Source organism: Aptenodytes patagonicus, chromosome 5, assembly GCF_965638725.1.
Source record: "Aptenodytes patagonicus chromosome 5, bAptPat1.pri.cur, whole genome shotgun sequence".
Classification (NCBI taxonomy): Eukaryota; Metazoa; Chordata; class Aves; order Sphenisciformes; family Spheniscidae; genus Aptenodytes; species Aptenodytes patagonicus.
Window position 1 is genome coordinate 55,593,350 of NC_134953.1, and position 20,295 is coordinate 55,613,644.

The 20,295-nt window shown below is 49.2% G+C and overlaps 1 protein-coding gene across 1 annotated transcript in view; it reads left to right on the forward strand.

The window, feature by feature from the left end:
• Window positions 1-19,858, forward strand: part of LOC143161183 (serine/threonine-protein kinase TNNI3K-like) — a 41,173-nt gene extending 21,315 nt beyond the window's left edge. Inside the window, exons 6-8 of the mRNA XM_076339892.1 lie at window positions 1,527-1,696; window positions 9,296-9,375; window positions 19,083-19,858. Of these exons, the coding sequence (XP_076196007.1) occupies window positions 1,527-1,696; window positions 9,296-9,375; window positions 19,083-19,159 (327 nt within the window). The 3' untranslated portion in view covers window positions 19,160-19,858. The remainder of the gene's footprint in view (window positions 1-1,526; window positions 1,697-9,295; window positions 9,376-19,082) is intronic.
• The last annotated feature ends 437 nt before the right edge of the window (window positions 19,859-20,295 follow it).

Here is a 20,295-nt window from a genome sequence, read left to right on the forward strand (position 1 = left end):
GCAGGCTGCTTGAGCTGCTTTGTCCTGTTGCTAGCCAACACACTGTATTTTTAAGGCACATTGTCAATAGTGGTTATACGGGTGCCAGGAGGAGGAGGCAGGGACCAGATACTGCTGTGAGTGTCAGGAGCTTACTCAGAGAGGTACGCTGAAGAGAGAGCGTGACCACTGCTGTGGGGATGCACTTCGCAGCAGTCCTGGGCAGAATTTTTTACTCCCATTCACCCCATTCAAGACTGCTTGGTTTAAAAAAGAAGAAAAGACAAAGTGGCCAAGACCCTTGGGAGAAAGGTAAAAAGAGAAAACGTAAGAAGGATAAATGCAAAGGCAATTCCTGCTTTGGACTGTGGCTATAACACAGGTGGATGTATCAGCCTTCAGCCTGGTGTAAGATAAGTGGCCAAACAGAAAGTAAACGATTCAGGGCTGCAACTCCTGAAATTATATTTTCTCTGTGTGTTTGTGTGTGTATGCATGTAAGAGTTTAAAAAAAAAAAAAAGAAAAAATCAACCTCCTTTTTAAAAGGGATCGCTGTTCTTGAGATAAGGACAGACCCATAATCTATTACATTTCTTCATGCTCTGACTGCAGCTGGTTGCTCTATGCGTAGGTGGAAGCTTTTAAGTGTAAAAATAAAAGTGAAGCACTATATCACAAGAAACTGTGTCATCTCATGGGAGACCTGACTTCTATGGTACATAGGCAGCAGTGCATGCAGGAATAAATCTGGGGCAAGAGCTTACGTACAAAAAGAAAAAAAGAAAGCATTATTTAGCTGAGGAGTTAGACCTAAGCTCCACTGTGTCTAGGGCAAAACCTTGTTTGAGAGGAGTTCTAAGGAACAAGATCTCTAGCAAGTTAAGTACTGCAGCCGATGAAGGATGAAGGTGGAGACTTTTCTCCCTCCACCTCCCTCTGTTTCCTCTCTTTTTTCTTCTCCTCTCTCAGCAAATCATTTCTGCTCCTTTTAAGTATCTCTGAAGCCAGGAGTGGCAGGGACCTTTTGTGCCAGCAAGTCTAGGTCCCTGCTGCTGCAGGTACCTGTGTTGTATGGTTGGTCCATATCTATAAACACATATATTGATATGCTAGCCCTGTATTTACATTGCCCCGTCAGTCTGAATGCCTGTTCTGGGACACTCAGACAGGACCGCTGTGATTAGGCAGCACCACCGTCTTTCTAGTACAGATGGGAAAGTCTCAGCTGGCGGCTCCCACCAGGAAGGCAGCGATATCTCCCAGCTGCAGAGCGGATGCTCACAAGCCAAATAACTCATGGCTGAACTAAAGCGTATCTTCTGGAAAGCCATCCAACCCCAGCTTGAAAACCCCAGGCGATGATGAATTGACCGCTTTATTTGGCAGGCAGCATCCAGTTCTCCTCAGCTGATCAAAGTCAGGAGGCACTGCTTTTGGCACAGCCAAACTACAAAGGAAATGTGGGGGACACAACTTAAGAGAAAGAGCTGAGGAAAGACTTGTAAATATGTAATAACAGTGCCTTCTTTTTTTTTTTTTAATCCAGTTAATGTCTCCAGCCTCCAGCAACAGCAGCGGTTCTCTGTCTCCCTCCTCATCTTCGGACTGTCTCGTTGCACGAGGAGGTCCTGGCCGTAGTCACGTTGCAGCGCTACGTAGTCGGTTTGAATTGGAATATGCCTTGAATGCACGAGCTTATGCTGTCTGGTCACAGAGGTACGTACCAGTCGTCGCAGGGCCAAGGAGAGCGCTTACTCTGAAAGGGATAGAAAGATTCCTCCCCAAGACTGCATGGCTCACGTGCCTAAAACGGGAGTTCCCTGCAGCAGGGGATGTGGCTGCCTGGGAAGCCAGCGGTAGAAACACACCCTGGGGCTGATTCACTGCCGGGGCCAGGTGGGGAAAGCACTTCTGCAGTCTTGTCTTCTCCTGTAACTGCTACAGCACAGGGTGTTTGGGTTACCTGAATGCTGTGGAAGCCACCCTGCTGCCAAGACAACAGCTAAGCATTTGCATTTTTCACTATGAGTAACATAAAAATAGTAGAAAATGAAGTCCTGCCGTGTATGGGCTCTACACACAGTACCACTGCTTTATCACATGAAACAAAAGACCAATGACTGCCCATCCAAGGGGATGGAGACGAGTGGTCATTAGATGGATGTACCTTCACTACCTGCCAGCAGGTCTGGGAAGGCCAGTGTCTATATCACAACATGTTTTCAATTTGAAAAATTTCACCAAAGAACAGCTAAAAGACACATTTTTCTTTGGAAAAAAATAAAGAAAAAAGTATTCCAGTGTGCGGCATCAGTGGCAAGATGGAAAACCCAGGTTAGACATCGGGCAGCATTTCATTACCAAATGACGTGGCTGGAGGCATCAGGTGGCCCTGTGGCACAGAGCCTTACAAAGCCTCCTTCACAGTGTGGGCACTGTTCACATTTCAGAGAACTGCTCATATAGTTTCTTCTGTGAAGTAGTGCCATTTAGGGGAGCCGACTCCTGCAGGAGCTTTTTTGTGGTTGACAGACCAGTTTGTTATACTGGAGGCAGTATAAACTCTATGTATTGTCTGAAAAATAGAGAAGGCTGTGTTAGTATGTCACATCAAAACAGGAGGGCAGGATTTGCTTTGCTACTCCTCGTAAGGGGCCAGAGTTATCCGGTGAGCTCACCTCTCGCAGCAGAAATCTAAGCCCTGTAGAAATGTGATATTTGCTGACTCATATCACAAGCATGGCTTGTTATCTCTGCCAAAATACAAGGCAGACACGTCCTTCTGATTAGGAGGAATAGGGCACACTTAGGAAAACCCAGCTGAAAATCCTAGAAATAAGGAAATTTGGGAAGAAGGGTCACACTGAAATGCCATTATGATTATAATGTATGAGAAAGTTTGTTTCCTGTTACATTTATACGCATATGTCCCCTTTATGGAGTGCATAGCTTGTGTCTGACCAGGTGTCTGAAAATTATTTTCTAACATGCCTTCACCTCTATTAGATTCTTAGTATTAGTGGAGTTTATTTAACGAGAGGGAGTTTTATGGGCAGGAAGAACACCCAGTTCCCTGACCATAAGAGCCTGCGATGAAGATAAAACATGGGGAGAGACTAGTGATCCCAGAGAGCAGCTGCGGTAGAAAATGAAAGTAATTGAAGAGGTGCCATTTTTTGATGTTGTGTTTCTCAGGTCTGGATTTTAGCTTTTGGTTTTTTCATCTCGATCTCAAATTGTGATATGATTAAATGAATGAAGTGGGCTGTGCTACTGGAAGATGGTGTTGCAGTACCAGGAGAGAGCACCACCAGACTGGTGCTGTCACCTGCGCTTATTACAAACCCCAGGATGCTGTCTGGGGAGAGCAGCAGGTGAAGGTGACCACGTGACAGGGCAGGGACAGACAGACAGAAACCAGACTGTCCCAGCAGGTACAGAGGCAGGAGATACAAATGCCAAGTCCCTTTTCCTTAAGGAAGAGGAAAAGGATCTCAGCCTTACAGAGATTTGTGGGAGTCAGCATTGCTGGGGCTGTTCCTACCAAAGTACATCCTAAAAATTGCGTATCATTCAATTTATGACCATAGAAGGATAAGAACTCCCAATTTTTTTAAGACAAAGTCACATGTGGGTTCTCTATATTATTGTACCATTAAGTTAATATCTGAGGCAGTCTACTTGGGAGACCTGGTTTTGAGGGCAAATTTAGCAATCTTCCGTCTCTATCCCACGGGGAGTGAGAGTACTGTGAAAATGAAATGGTCCGCTTAATCTCTGCCAGAAGAGCGGTGCACGTAGTTTAAACTTTACCCTTTAGCACCACTTAGCAGTCAGAAACAGTAATAGCAGAGCAAGCCCTGCCTTCGTGGTACATTCCTGTTAACCGGGGTGTGGAGAGTCAGAAATACAATCAGCTAAAATGGGGAGCGGGAATAGAGGAGCAAAATGAATCAATCCTTTGCCTGTTCGGGGGCTCGTATGGAGAGGCAGAAGGCAAACCGCTGCAGACAGACACGGAAATCTTTTACAGGAATATGTAGATCAGACCTGAAATGTTCATCTGGCAAAATGTGACATCCTATAAATTGCATTGCTTTTGTCATACGCTGCTGGAGCAGGACATGGAGGTGGGCACTGAGGTCAGGCTGAAGGCAATGTCTGCTAGACTTTTATTTTCCATAAAGGACCAGATTTTGCTGTTGAGTGTAATAGATTTGCATGAAAGGAATAAGAAAGTGACATATCTAGGTTAGTGTAGACACGAGAGAGAGAGAGAGGGGGGGGGCACTTGCAAGTGCCTCTCTTGTCCTGTCATTCAGTGTTCCCAGTGCAGTGCTGAGGCTCGTTAGCACACCAAAATGGGCTCCTCTGTAACCCCAGTGGTTATTTAAAGGTGGATTCTTTTATCAAATGCTCTGCCGTACAAATTAACAACATTCAAATCTATAAATAGCACCCAGAAAGATTCACCCAGAGGCACAACACTCGATGAAAAGGGAATGGTTTCCACAGTTTCAGTACTTTTTCAATTATACTACACATTGAGATGATTAATGACTTCACTTCCTAACGACAATTGTTTCTTAGGGTTTCATTTTTGTAAGCGTAGGCATTTTTAGAGGGAAGGGGTCACACTGTTTTTTTCCCCAGCTGGAATATATTTCCTACACTGCCTCCTGTTTCCATCTGCTCCGACGACTTCATGTCCTACGAAACACCGCAGCGTGCAACTACATACCACGGCAGAAACGGTTCGTCTGATGAAATCTCCGTGTACCATGCATGGAGTTAAACAGCCGTGGCACTGAAGTTATTTGTTTGTTTGTTGCCCTGTAACTTTAGCATCTGTTTAGCAGATCGCTCTCCGGCATGACGGGATGCAGGAGTCTCGTAATGAATTGGATGCAATAGCAGTGCATTTTAATTGTCTGTCTGACAGGACAGCTTAACATGTCAACTCATCACCTTATAGAAGCTTTAACTATTGATTTTCTACTTTGGTACACCTTTAGCATTTCCCACAGAGTCCAAGGACAACATCTGCAAAAGAATAGTCTGTTCTTGTTTAAGTAGCTCTCAGTTAACCCAAGTCAGAAACATCTGGGGTGTCCTTTCTTTGTATCTGTGCACCATGATATTAACGTGTCTGACGGGCTTGGCAGGGGCTGCTCTTTAGCCTATACTACAGGCTGCCTCAAATAGCAAATACATGACTGCATGGTGTGGTATGTCGTAATATTCTGAAAGAATTCCCTGCCTGTGCCGAATAGAGTAATCACGCAGCAAACATGTTGCTCTGTCTGCCGTGAAACAGTTGTTGGGTGCGTGCAGGCAGAGCCTCGCTCACCAGCTGGACATACCTCTGCATGCCGCTGTCAGGAGCTCTGTGCACACCTGTCCTGCACACAGAAGTAACGTCTTGCTGAGCAGCACTTGCTGTAGGTGCCCTGGCTTGGCTGCATTGCACAGACCTCCACCACGCCGACAGCTCAGGTCCCCTTCCTCCAGTGCGTGCCAGCTCCTGTCCCGGGTGAGCGGCAGAGGGAGGAGCAGGGAGATCACCCGTCCATCCTGCTGGCTGGCAGCCCGTAAGTCCGCGGCTCTTCACAGGCAGGCCCTCAAGGGGACGGTCCCCAGCGGCAGTGCCACCCAGCATCTTCTCCCGCTCTCCACGAGCAGGTTGCAGACTGAGGCAGCAGCACCTGCAGGCAGGAGAGGGCCCTGGGGCAGCACTGCAGAGGCGGCTGGGGCTGAGGCAGGGGCTTTGAAGCTGCAGCCAGGTGGGTGAGATTTCACAGCTCAGCCTGGAACCACAAGCAGTGCCACAGGTCTGCACTGGAAAGGCACCGTCCTGAGCTGGGCACCATCCCTCCAGGCCAGCAGAAGAGATGGTTCCTGCCTTGGATCGCTCCCATGTCGGGTCTCATCCTGCGGAGACTGACACGCTCAGACCTCTGTCACTAGGTGCTGGTCTGTAATTAGCAACAGGCAGGATTGCAGAGCTCTGCTGTGCTCTGGCTCTGGGGCTTAGGTGCAAAGCCTATGTAAGCAGCACTGCCATTGCTGAACCGAGAAGCTTTTGTGTCACGTGTGGATCAGCTCTCACTGATGTGCATACATGCATGGGTGGGATCACGGGATGCAGCATCCTGCTTTGCTTAAATCTTGCCTTAGCACAGATTTGCAAGGGAAACTTGGTCTGTTCAGGAAGCAGCTGCGGAAAATCTAGGCATTTTGATGGGCTTATTTCGTCTAGCTGAAAGACATCCTGTTCTTCTCCCCTGCTAACAGCTCTCTTTCTCCAGGCTAAGCAATAGTCCTGCAGACACTCGCAGCAGACACTATCACCTGTGTGGTTTCTCTCCACCTTTCACGCTAGTGTACTTTCTGCTGGGCAGCCGTCCTTTTGGATCGATGACAAGTGCCTGGTCCCTTACAAACCACCTTTTCTCACAGAACAGAGGACAAGAAGAGAAAAGCCAAGTTATCCCTTACACAAAAGTTTTAAATTTGTTGTCAAGGGAAAGTTTACTCTTTCCAAGCTTTTTTCAGGTTCTTTCCAAGCAGCTATTTCTTCCCCTTCCAGACTTAATGCCTAGAGAGGCTGCTGAACAATTTACTGCAGATGGTTTCAGCTCTTCTGGTTAGTTAACATAAACCGTTACCCAACTGACAAGAAATTTAAAGAAAAAACATATAGCAAAGTGACTGACTGAATGGGGTTCAGTTAGCTGTTCTGCGAATAATCAGATTTCAAGATTTTCTGCCCTCTCCTGAAGTCAGGGTCACGGCAGAGTGAGTGTGTTATTTATCACAGATTTGTATTGTAGTTCTCCTCCCGACAGCTGTTCGTTAGCAGCAATTCTCTCCTTTTTTTTTTTCTTTTTATGTTTACAAAAACAGAGGATTCCTGTCTGCTGTTTTTGCTCTGAGCTGCTCCAAAGGCAAAGAGGCCAAATAACTCACTTAAAAGTTTCTCCTTTCTGCGGAAATCCTTGCGTAGGACAGACCATGGCTGTGGTTCCTCTGTAGCGCCAGGCAGGCATCCCTGGCACAGCTGGCACTGCCAGCCTCCTGTTCGGCAGCACGGCTGGCCTCAGGCCCATCTGTCTTGGCTAACAGTCAGGAGTTACTCTGTGAATGCTGCGTTAAGAAATCAAGCAAAGTGTATGTTTTATTTCTTCCCCTGGAGACCTCCTGGTTCTTCCCACAGCCTGCAGATGCTGCACTAGCTTTCTGCAGTCCTTTCAGATGCAGATTTGCCAGCCAGTCATTCACGGGCTTTTTGCTTCAGCCTCTGACTGGGCAGTGTTTTCCCAAAATAGACCTCCTTATTGTTTTCCTCTGCCCAGCTTCTTGTCCTTAATTATGAATGAGCTTCAATAATGCAAGTGATATAGTATATGTATATACATTCCATACCGTTGCGGGTCAGCCTTCAAAGTGCTTTCCATTCCCAGGCAAGCAAGCAAGGGATTGGAGGAGAAGGCGGCTGTGCTGACAGCAGGCCGAGCAGCTGGGCGGGTGGGTGGGTGGGTGGTGCAGGAGCTGTGCGGCGCAGAGGAGGAACAGCTCTTTGGGATGGCAGGGAGCAGAGTGGGGAAAGAGGTGAATGGTCCAGCAAGAGGGAAGTCAGAAGCAGCACAGAGAAGGATGGGATGGTGAAAAGGTGGGTAGAAACAATATTCCTGAGGTACCGGCTGAACTGGGGTGAGCTTTCCCTGCTCCTTCAGGTTACACCTGGTCCTCATTAAACTCTACCTACAGCCTGCCAGGCAGCTGCCTCGCCTCCTCCCGTGGGGCACGGTGCCTCTCCAGGCATCGACAACCAGTGTCACTATAGGGAACCCGCATCCGTCCATCCTTCTTAAAGATGTGTCTTAAAGAAGCTGGGAAAGCCAGAGCTGCAGGACCTGCCCTGAGCCTCCCAGCACTTGCATCAATTGTAGAGTAATAGTTGTCTACAGGGTAGAAAAGCAGACAAGCCCCAAGGAAACCTGAAACAACCAGCCTGCGTCCTGCCGTTGCCAGCTGGTGTCAACGTTTCACGTTCTGCCACTTGGACGATTCACTGAGTCGCCCTTTCCGTTTCATGACCTCACGATTTAGAGGTTGAAAAGCTAGATTGATCAGTTTTGCCAGCGAAAATATTTGAAGAGTAAGTTAAGCTGATGTGACGTTACTTTGCAGTTAGTGGAAGTCGGCAAACCTAATCCTATTATCCTGTCAAAACTGCCCAAAGAGATCACCAGAAAGAGTATCTTAATGACTCCTCGATAGAAGCCAGAAGCCACGAATACACTGTTAAGTTTAGATAGTCTAGTGGTGACAGACCTTTGCTTTTTTTATATATTGTGAGATAAATAATAACCACAGCGTCTAATTAAGTTGATATGAAGTTCTGTTTAGTACTGTGCCTTCTGCCTGCACCGTGAAGTGTCAAAGCCCGAGAACTGTGGCTGATGATGGTATTTTCAATTAAAAGGCTTCTCAAGGTTTACATAAGCATACTCAGTGAAGGCAGGCCAAATGAAAGAGCCTCTTTCTAAAGTATAACACTCAGGTGTTATTTTCATGGAGCTCTTAAATCCAGTAGGTCTTCTTTAGTCCCCTAATCAAGCATCAGATATGGTCAGATAGACGGGGGCTCTCCATCATACCTAAACTGTTCTGAAGCACCTCCATGCATTACTCTGCTCCCCCGTGCCATCGACTGTGTCACTGTAACCATTATCCCTTCTTTATTCTTTTGGCAGCTCCTTGGGCTAAATGAGAACGGGTTGGGCTTCTTGTTTTTGTGTGCGCTTGGTTTCTGTCTGCCTGTAATCTGAGAAGAGCTGGCAGGGGACGGTGCTGTACGTGATACCTCCTTAGGGTCAGGGATAAACAACCTGTTGGCAGAACAGCAGTTTTGGTCAATGACTGGAAGATAATTCAGTGATCTTCCTTGCCAGAGAAACTTATTTGCAGGAATCTGTTAGCAGTGATGCATAAAATACATTACAATGATCCTGGACTGATGCCTAGAATTGCTTCCAAAGTAGCAACATACAAACAGTTGTGACACCCCAGACAGTGTATTTGAGGGAAGTTACTCTGAGAACGAATGAAATGTGAGCGTGCGTGTGATTCATGTTCTTGCTTCATAACGTTTTTCTTGCTTTTTGTTTACTGCAAATGACAGTGGCTGGGCATCAGGCTGATGTATTTCATGTTACTGTCTTTTACTTCCAACTCTGTAGAAAAAGATCTCATGGTCTGGAGATGTGACTTTATCGGTCTTACGTAAACTGACACCTATCTAATTTGCAGCACTGGGCAACACCCTTCTCAGGGTCTGTCTTTGGATGACATGAGAAGAAACTTCCAGTATCCACCAATCGACAAAAATGGTGAGTTAATGTAGAATACTCCTCTGAGCATCTTGGTGTGGTTAACCAGGGCAGAGCTACAGTCTCCTGAGGTACCAGAAAGTCTCATGAGAAAACTAACGTACAGTGGAGGCTGCTGGTTACAGTCAGCCAGAGCTGGCGAGGCCTCACCCTGTGCTGCTTGCAGCTCGTGGCTGTTTTCACTGCATGCGCGCCCCAAGCACTTCAGAGCTGGGATGGTCCTTTCTGTCTACATGCATGGATCTGTGAATAAGGAGAAGATGTGGCATTATATCCTCAAGGCTGCTTCTGCAAAAAGTGGGCAAGACAGTCCTATTTCTGGAGTACCACGGGAGCATAAAATGACACAACATATTCTTTTCACTATTCGCACTCCTCTCTCAGAGGGCATCCCGTCGTTCTGCTCCCCTCCAGAACAGAGATGCCCTGACTGCTTCTTCCTCTTGCCTTCCTGGCTTTCTGTCCTACCACATTCGAGTGTGTGTTCATGCATTGCCACACAAACAGCTGTCCAGCATTTCCTAGCCCCTGCGTTTGCAATCATCCCCAGTAAACCTCTCTCGCTAAACAGCCTTTGCTCTGGTCTTGTCTTGCAGGCAGCTCCTTGGGAGTCTGTTTCTCGCCCACCCTTTCTAAACGGCTCATAAACTCATTGCCTGGTTCTTTACAGTTTCCCAAGAATAGAATGGTTATCAGCTTAGAGCAGTTTTTAGCCCAGCAGCATAATGTATAAATAAATCCTTAAAATAAAGAGCATATGAAAATGTAGTTGGCATTAGGGTGGTATCAAGCAGACTGGATTCAGACATCGTGGGTAAATCTTTCTCTCTTGGTGTGGATCTGAAGGTCAGACTCTTAATCACCTTCGTGCCAATCTTCGTTCACACTAGGCTCAGCTGCTGCGTCCTAGAAAGACCTGCCACTGGTGTGAAACCGCTTTCAGTACATGCTGTCGGGGTCGTACGTGTTTTATGCTCAGGTGTGAAACAACAGCACCTCCCAGCTCAGTAACTTTCTGTGCAGCAATACTGAAGAGGGACTATACCTACTGAGTGCATGATTTTGGAAAACCTCCAGCTGCTGTCCAACGGTGCTGCTCCTTCCACCAGCGCCAGCTGATCTGTTTACCTGAACATCCTAAGCTGCTCCAGGGCCATGTCAATAGGACAGCCCCGCCCCATTTCAGTGCTGACACACAGCCAGGGCCCGTCCACTGCGGCTGCTGTGTTTGCTGAGCAAATGTCAGCACAGCATCCGCAGTTACCTTTGCCTGACAACACCACCACAGACCGTGCTTCCATCATCTGCCCGGAGCCATGCAGATATTCTGGATCTTGTCACCCCCAGGACAGGTGTCCTGTCCAGGGAGCCCTGGAGACAGAGCAAAGCAAGAAGGTGTCTTCTGAAACCATTACTAGAGGGATCACCATACCAGAGCACGGCAGTACACCCGGCGACACCAAATGCAAAACCAGGCTCTGATACACTCTTACAACAGCACGACAGACCCGGCAGAGAACAAGGCTTTAGCACTGCCCGTGCCAGCCACGTCTGTTCTGAAAGCTGGGTAGAGGTTTTTTTCATCAGTACTCGTATCAGACTTTAGCATGTGATGGACAAAGGAGGCAAACAAAAATGGCAGGAGCCGTGAGGCTGACATGGCAGAGAATGACAGTGACATCCTCAGTACCAAGGAGTGGGGCTGGGCTTTGATGGACAACACAGACTTCTAAGGAATCATAGAATCATAGAATCATTGAGGTTGGAAAAGACCTCCAAGATCATCGAGTCCAACCGTCAACCCAACACCACCATGCCCACTAAACCATGTCCCTAAGCGCCTCATCTACACGTCTTTTAAATACCTCCAGGGATGGGGACTCCACCACTTCCCGGGGCAGCCTGTTCCAATGTTTCACCACTCTTTCAGTAAAGAAATTTTTCCTTACATCCAATCTAAACCTCCCCTGCCGCAACTTGAGGCCATTTCCTCTCGTCCTATCGCTTGTTACTTCAGAGAAAAGACCAACACCCACCTCGCTACAACCTCCTTTCAGGTAGTTGTAGAGAGCGATGAGGTCTCCCCTCAGCCTCCTTTTCTCCAGGCTAAACAGTCCCAGTTCCCTCAGCCGCTCCTCATAAGACTTGTTCTCCAGACCCCTCACCAGCCTCGTTGCCCTTCTCTGGACACGCTCCAGCACCTCGACGTCCTTCTTGTAGTGAGGGGCCCAAAACTGAACACAGTATTCGAGGTGCGGCCTCACCAGTGCCGAGTACAGGGGCACGATCACTTCCCTACTCCTGCTGGCCACACTAGTTCTGATACAGGCCAGGATGCCATTGGCCTTCTTGGCCGCCTGGGCACACTGCCGGCTCATGTTCAGCCGGCTGTCGACCAGCACCCCCAGGTCCTTCTCTGCTGGGCAGCTTTCCAGCCACTCTTCCCCAAGCCTGTAGCGCTGCATGGGGTTGTTGTGGCCAAAGTGCAGGACCCGGCACTTGGCCTTGTTGAATCTCATACGGTTGGCCTGGGCCCATCGATCCAGCCTGTCCAGGTCCCTCTGCAGAGCCTTCCTACCCTCGAGCAGATCAACGCTCCCGCCCAACTTGGTGTCGTCTGCAAACTTAGTGAGGGTGCACTCAATCCCCTCATCCAGATCATCAATAAAGATATTAAACAAGACCAGCCCCAGTACTGAGCCCTGGGGAACACCGCTCGTGACAGGCCGCCAACTGGATGTAACTCCATTCACCACAACTCTCTGGGCCCGGCCGTCCAGCCAGTTTTTGACCCAGCGCAGAGTCCACCTGTCTAAGCCGTGAGCCGCCAGCTTCTCTAGGAGAATGCTGTGGGAGACAGTGTCAAAGGCCTTGCTGAAGTCCAGGTAGACCACATCCACAGCCTTTCCCTCGTCCACTAGGCGGGTCACCTGGTCATAGAAGGAGATCAGGTTGGTCAGGCAGGACCTGCCTTTCATGAATCCGTGCTGGCTAGGCCGGATCCCCTGGTTGTCCCGCTCATGCCTTGTGAGCGCCCTCAAGATGAACCGCTCCATAATCTTCCCCGGCACCGAGGTCAGGCTGACAGGCCTGTAGTTCCCCGGATCCTCCTTCCGGCCCTTCTTGTGGATGGGCGTCACATTGGCAAGCCTCCAGTCTTCCGGGACCTCCCCCGTTAACCAGGACTGCTGATAAATGATGGAGAGCGGCTTGGCGAGCACCTCCGCCAGCTCCCTCAGCACTCTCGGGTGGATCCCATCCGGCCCCATAGACTTGTGAGTGTCCAGGTGGCATAGCAGGTCATTGACTGCTTCCTCTTGGATTATGGGGGGTTCATCCTGCTCGCCGTCCCCGTCTTCCAGCTCGGGGGGCCGAGTACCCTGAGGATAACTGGTCTGCCTGTTAAAGACTGAGGCAAAGAAGGCATTGAGTACCTCAGCCTTTTCCTCATCCTCGGTGGCAACGTTCCCCCCCGCATCCAATAAGGGATGGAGATTCTCCTTAGCTCTCTTCTTGTCATTAATCTATTTGTAAAAACTTTTTTTGTTGTCTTTAACGACAGCGGCCAGATTGCGTTCTAGCTGGGCTTTTGCCTTTCTCATTTCCTCTCTGCACGACCTAACGAGATCCCTGTACTCTTCCTGAGTCGCCTGCCCCTTCTTCCACAAGCGGTAAACTCTCCTTTTTTTCCTGAGTCCCAGCAAGAGCTCCCCGTTCAGCCAGGCCGGTCGTCTTCCCCGCCTGTTCTTCTTACGGCGTACAGGGACAGCCTGCTCCTGCGCCTTTAAGACTTCCTTCTTGAAGATTGTCCAGCCTTCCTGGACCCGTTTGCCCTTCAGGACCGTCTCCCATGGGACTCTCTCAACCAACGTCCTGAACAGGCCAAAGTCCGCCCTCCGGAAGTCCATGGTTGTGGTTTTGCTGCCCCCCCTCCTTACTTCACCAAGAAGCGAGAATTCTATCATTTCATGGTCGCTAAGCCCAAGACGGCCTCCGACCACCACATCTCCCACCAGTCCTTCTCTGTTTGTAAACAGCAGGTCGAGCGAGGCACCTCCCCTGGTAGGCTCACTTACGAGCTGTGTCAGGAAGTTGTCTTCCACACACTCCAGGAACCTCCTAGACTGCTTCCTCTCTGCCGTGTTGTATTTCCAGCAGATGTCCGGGAAGTTGAAGTCCCCCACGAGAACAAGGGCTAGCGATTGAGAGACTTCTGCCAGCCGCTTATAGAACGCTTCATCCGCCCCTTCATCCTGGTTGGGTGGTCTATAACAGACTCCCAGCAGGATATCTGCCTCGTTGGCCTTCCCCCTCATCCTTACCCATAGACACTCAACCGTACCATCATCACAATCGTTGAGCTCTATACAATCAAAACACTCCCTAACATACAGGGCCACCCCACCGCCTCTCCTTCCTCGCCTGTCCCTTCTGAAGAGTCTATAGCCATCCATTGCAGCACTCCAGTCATGAGAGTCACCCCACCATGTTTCTGTGATGGCGACTAAGTCATATCTCTCCCGCTGCACAATGGCTTCCAGCTCCTCCTGCTTGCCGCCCATGCTGCGTGCATTGGTGTAGATGCACTTGAGCTGGGCTATCGATTTCGCCCCCGGCATCGGCACGCCACCCCTCGGCTCATCTCTAGCGAGCCTGGTTTTATCCCCTTCCCCCTTCGAACCTAGTTTAAAGCCCTCTCAATGAGCCCTGCCAATTCATGAGCCATGATCCTTTTTCCCTTGTGAGACAGCTGGACTCCGTCTGTCACCAGCAGGCCCGGTGCCATGTAAACCTCCCCATGATCAAAAAAGCCAAAATTCCTCCGATGGCACCAGCCCCTGAGCCACGCGTTGATCAGGTGTGTTTTCCTGCTCCTTTCAGTATCCTTCCCTGCCACTGTAGGGATAGAGGAAAACACTACCTGTGCTCCCGATCCTTGAACCAGTCGCCCCAGTGCCCTGAAGTCCCTTTTGATCGCTGCAGGACTTCTCTCTGCAACCTCATCACTGCCAGCCTGTATAACCAGCAGCGGGTAGTAATCAGAAGGCCGTACCAGCCCAGGGAGCTTCCTAGTGATGTCTCTGACCCGGGCCCCAGGGAGGCAGCAGACTTCCCTGTGGGACGGGTCCGGTCGGCATATCGGGCCCTCTGTTCCCCTCAGAAGGGAATCGCCTATGACAATTACCCTCCTTTTTTTCTTAGCAGCGGCAGTCATAATGCGTGGGGCTGACTGCCTCACCCTAGGCGACCCCCCGGATGGACCTTCGTCTACATCCTCGCTTGCCTGGCCCTCAAGTTCCAGGGCTCCATATCTGTTGTGTAAAGGCAACCGGGAAGGTGAGGGAGGCCGGGCGGGGGTTTGCCTGGCACGCCGAGCAGGGACCCGTTTCCATCCCCCCCCGTCGCTTAGGTCCCCTCTTTCTACCTGGTGGCAAGAAGGCAGGGGATCCTCTGCTTCTCGCGGAGCCTCCTTCTGCTGCCTCTGCCTCAGGGACGATAGGGTGCAGCTCCACCAATCTATCTCCCTCTCACACTCCCGGATACTCCTCAACCTTTCCACCTCCTCCTTCAGCTCTGCCACCAGGCCGAGCAGATCATCCACCTGGTCACACCGCACACAGGTGGTGTCTCTGCCGCCCTCCGGTAGAGCTGACAGGCTCAGGCACTCCCTGCAGCCAGAGACCTGGACAGCTGTATGCTTGCGTGTGAGCTCCGTCTGGGTCGCCACATTCCTTCTGGCGACGGCTTTCGGCCGAGTGGAAACCATAGCCGGTCCTCTTCTCGGAAGCCTACGATAACCAGTTGAGTTGGCCTCTGGAGCCGGGAGCGGGGCTGTGCCTTGCCCGCTCGCCTTCCCTGCACGCCCTGCCCGCGCAAACTGCCGCGCCACGTCCTTCTGCCGCGCCACGTCCTGTTTGCCCGCCCTGTTCGCCGCGCTCCGGGTCGCTCGCGCTCCCTGGGGCTGCTCTTCTAAGTGAGGGGGTTTGGCCGCCGCCCCTCTTGTCCCCGCCCACGCTGAGTCAGAGCTGCCGCTCGTCAGGAACGCCCTCCTCCGGCTCGGGGAATGGCGGGGCTGGGGTTCCCTCTCGCTCCCTGCGCTTTTGCTTTTCGCGGGTTTGGCCGCGGTTTTGCCGCTTCAGGAAGGGTCCCCCGTCGCGATCCTCCGCTCCGGAGCCCTTCGCCTCGGTGGCTTCGCTGAAATGGCGGGTACAGTGTACAGAATACACGTGTACACCACAGTCGCTGCCACCCAGGAGTGCCCAGCGGGAAGGTGTCTCTGTGTTTGCTGTGAGCAGAGTTGTTTTGTGCTGTGTAGTCTCTGTTTCTCTGAGGCACAGCTGCTGAGTACGTACAAGGAAAACATGTTTTCCTCTATGCTTTATGTTTACATGTGTTTTTCTGTATGTTCAAATGACAACCGTGTTGAGTGGACCCATTGACTTTACAGTGTTGCCATCTTCATTCAGAGTTTGCTGCTGTCCCCTGCCCTGGGGCCTTCTCACTCCTCTCCTGGCATCTGCTCCCTTTCCTGCCACTTCCCAACCTGTTTTGTCACCAGGAGAATTCAGTGTTCTGTTCTGCCCAAAGCATATATCAGAAGCTCATCAACTCATCGTCTTTGCTGTTTTTCACTGGCCTCAGCACTCCTTCCTCTTGCACTCCTTCCTCTCCTCTGAACTGAGCACATTGGGTGAGAAAAAGAGAAAACCTGGTCATATAAATATTTACTGAGTACAAGCCTAACAGCAGCGTTGCTGTCATAACGAGTAGTGAGGTAATGACCTTCGAAACTGAAAAAAGAACAAAAACTTCGTTATTACTTGCTCTATGCGGATTCCACAGCTGCAGAGAGCAGTTCCTCGGGGCACAGCTTTCATCAGGTACCTGGCAACTGGAAAACTTGAGGAGGAAGAAAACAAGAATGAAAAAGAACGTTTAGTGAACTCCTAGAGTGAGACCATCCAGGCAAGACTGGAGAGGGTTTCTCAAGCCTGTATTAAAAAGGGACACAAGGGAATGAAGGGCTGGTGGAGAAGAGACTCTCCATGGCTGCATTTAAGCTGTGGGATTAAGGAGTGATTTCAGACTCCACTCATGAGACCTCAAGATTTATTTTCAAATATACCTGTTCCTTGAATTAGTTTCCACAGCAGGGAACCAAAGCATGCGAGTGGGAAAGGAGGTGGCCCCAGCCAGACCTCCACATTGCTGGTCAGGATACCAGGACCATGGTGCAGCACAGCTTGATCACAGCCAAGAGCTGGCCAAGCTGAGCCTTGCGCTAACTCAGGTAACAATGGAAAAAGCCAGGGTGGCACAGAGGAAAGTGAAGATCCTGGCTGCTAGACACAACAGGACTGGAAAAGCTACTTCTTGCCACATACTTCATTTCAGCAGGCTTAGGCAGCTCGAAGTTCAGTCCTGCAGTGTCACCAGGATATGTATCTCGAGGAACAGCAGAATCACTGTCCCTTGTTGCAAAGCACCCCAGCTGCTCTGGAAGCCCACCATAGCACTCTGCAGCCCAGCCACCCCTTGCTCTGACTGCATCCCATGCTTTGAGATCCTGGTAGAGTGATCAAGCCATTGCAATGCATAGCGGCACACCAGAAGACAGAAAGCCCTGAGCCCTTTTTTATTAGAGTGCTTGGTCTAATGACTGCAAATATTTGCACTCTTTATTTATGCCACATAAACCAATTTCACTGCTGTCTCTCCCCATTCATGTCCATTTTGATCTTTTTTCTGTTTGCTTTTTGCCTAATGTTTCCATTATCCTCATTTGCACTTGCAGTCTATAAACAATAAAGAATACATTCACTGTTTTTCTTTCTCAGTAAAAGCCCCAAAAGCACCCTGCTCCCATTCCTGCAAGAGCCTTTCTGATAGTGAACAATTTTCTTCATTGAGTGTATTTGAAAATAGGAATTCTGCAAATAAACACAGCCCTGTCTTCTTCAGTGAAAGCAAAGGGCCAGCTCTTCACGGGAAGTTTCACAAATTGTGAGTTAAACAGTACATTGAAAGCAGTGAAATCACACAAGGCAGATATACAATGCCCAAAGAAAACTGTATATCCTCTAAAATTTAAGATAGGTGTAAACATGGAGTTTAACTTTGCCTTTGGCTTCTCCTTGCTCACTACAGCTCTCAGACACTGGCAGACAAGCTCATGATGCTGCTGCAACAGTCACCAAAGTTTCCCAACTGCAAAGGCCCTGGCAAGGCTTGAAGCACAAGGAAGTGCATGCACCCACTGAGTAGTTACACGACAGTGCAAGCCCAGGCTGTGGCGTAGCATAGCGTCATCCCTCTTGGCACTTGGAAAGGGCACCATCCATCTGAGAAGAGATGCACCAGTGGCAGGCAAGAAAGGACCCCTGGGAGTGAGGCAAGCCAAGCATCCTCATGGTCTTAATCCTGGCTGGTATGAAACTCACAGGCACTACAAGGAAAAGGAAAAAACGTAGGATGTGGTCGAGGGTGTTGGAAACATGAAAGCATTTATTAAAGTGAAGGTTCCCCACTGTGAGGCAGCAGTAAGGCAAATGGAAGTGATGGTGGAGCATGTGGACAGTCTCCCACCCAGCGTGAACAGTGCAAAGTATTGCCACCACGGCTGGAGAGGTCCTCAAAAGTACGTCCTGCTCTTGTAATGTGCCCCATTGCAGACCGTCGTTCCTCACATACACAGCGACGCACCGTGGCTTTGGCTTCAGCGAGGACACATGCTACCTTCACCTCACAGGACACATTCAGCACGCACAAGAACAGTCGCAGCATTAAGGCCCAGCATATTTAGGATATGAGTGAGATTCCCTTAAGGAAAGCTTTGCTGCCAGCTTTCAAAGCATAGTGTGTCATGATTAGGAGATAAACCAAGGTTGCTTATGGATTACAGCTTAGGGATGCCATGGTCAGTACTGTTGTAATTACCAGAGTCTTAATCTTGTGCAGCTGTGTGTCTTTTATGCGTGGCAACAGGAATTTGGCACACAGGAGCCTTAGCAATGTTTTCTAACCCTTCTCCCACCCCTGCGCCCCAGAAAGTTTTCATGTTCTAGTTTCTCCGCTCTCCTGTTTCCCAGGCATCTGAGTATCTCTATACAATGCCTAGTTATCAAGAAATTTGAGTTGGCTCCACTGGATTTTTAATGTTAGTACAGTAAAATAAGAAGCGTGGGAGCAGCTGACCCCTGACACCGTGTAAAGAAACAATGCCACAGTTTCTCTGGCATTGTTGGAGCACCTCATTGGAAATACAGTGCTGGCAAGAGCAGTTGCTTTCTGTTTTGCAGTGTCAAGAATTAAAGTATTTTAAAAACACTTATCAGAATGCTTATTTTGAGCCCTCCGAAGATCTAGTTGAAAGGGAAAAGGGTATTTTTTTTAATGGCAAACTTCCACTGTGCTATTAGAACATCGAGATTCATGTTTTTATGTCAGTCACCAAAGATTCTTTGTGCTTGATTACTGTGAATTCATTGCATGAATGACAGGGTCTGTTTACTTCCTATTTAAATTTTTCCTCAGCAGATGATACTGAATGGAGATTTGGAGACAGCAAAAAGGTATCAGCATGGTCTGTGCCTATTTATCTCAAAATGATATGCACATTATTTTGTTGACATTGTCACTGCAGGGAAAGGTCGGGGAGAACTGCTGCTATGTTGAGCCACACACGAACTTCTCTCTGCATCTTGCAGGCTACGTGTCGGATCCCATGAGTACCATGAGGTTTCATTCCTGCAGCAGCAGTGGCAGCTTTGAAGAAAGCAGCTGACAACATGAACCGTCCGCCTGCAGAGAGACACGCCATCAACCGGCAACAACAGTTCTCACCACATCAGCCTAACTAACTCCCAGGCATCGTGTGTTACACTGAAGATCCCTAAACTGAACAGCTTTATTTGTTGATGGCAAATGTCCCTGTCATAAGTTCTGCTCTAGCATCTTTCTCTGCTGACCCGCTCGAGGGTTAGGTTTTTTTGGTGGTGTGCATCTATTCTTTAACGAAGTGAATGTCCACAAGGAACGCTGCGCTTTCATCTTGAGCATTAACAATTTGAGGAGATGAAAGTAAAAATGCATCTGTTACAGTTTCAGAGCTCCAAGGCAAGTTGTTGTTACCTTGGACTGCACTAAGGCATGGGGCTATCAGCCCTCCCTGACCGGTAGGTGCCAGGGAGCTGCCAGCCCAGTCCCCATCAAGAAAAAGAGCAGCCTGTTACTCCCCACCACCATCCAGGCCACCGTGGAGGCAAAGTTGTTCCTGCTCCCAGCTTCTGAACCAGGTCGTTTCTTTTTTGAGTTCCCCGCAGTCCTAGTCACGTCCCGTGTCTCATTTTCATCACCATGGGCTCACGCAGGTCTCCAGCAGAGCAGCCCCATGTCTGCAGCTCTTCAGAGCCCTGATCTTTGGATGCTTTCCTGCTCGCTGAGAATAAAGAGGTATTTCTGTGGCCATCTTAATTGTACTCTTCCAGACATTTGTGTTTTCTTATCCACTTTCGTTTGAGTGATTGTTTTTCCCAAAGAGTGTAAGCTTTTGTTCAGACATTTGCTTACAAAAAGCAACACAGACACTCCAAAACAAACTTTAAACCAGAAGGAAAATATGCAAAATTGCGTCATCTTAACACAGTGCAAAGTCGCATTTTTGACTTGAAGCAAAACTGCAGCAGAGTGCCATCTAGCGCCTGCTGAGCTAGATGAGCTGAATGAGTGCCATGGCTGGGCTTTGCAACAGCAACTCTGATCACTGGAAATTAAAAAAAAAAAAAAAAAAAAAAGAGGTAGGGCAGGAGAACTTGAACTCTTCTTCTAGAAGCAATTACAGAGTTAATTATGCTGCTATTTTCTGGGGTCTTTTTTCAAATTAGCAAAATTTAGCTGCAAGCGATCCTGCTGTAATATTAT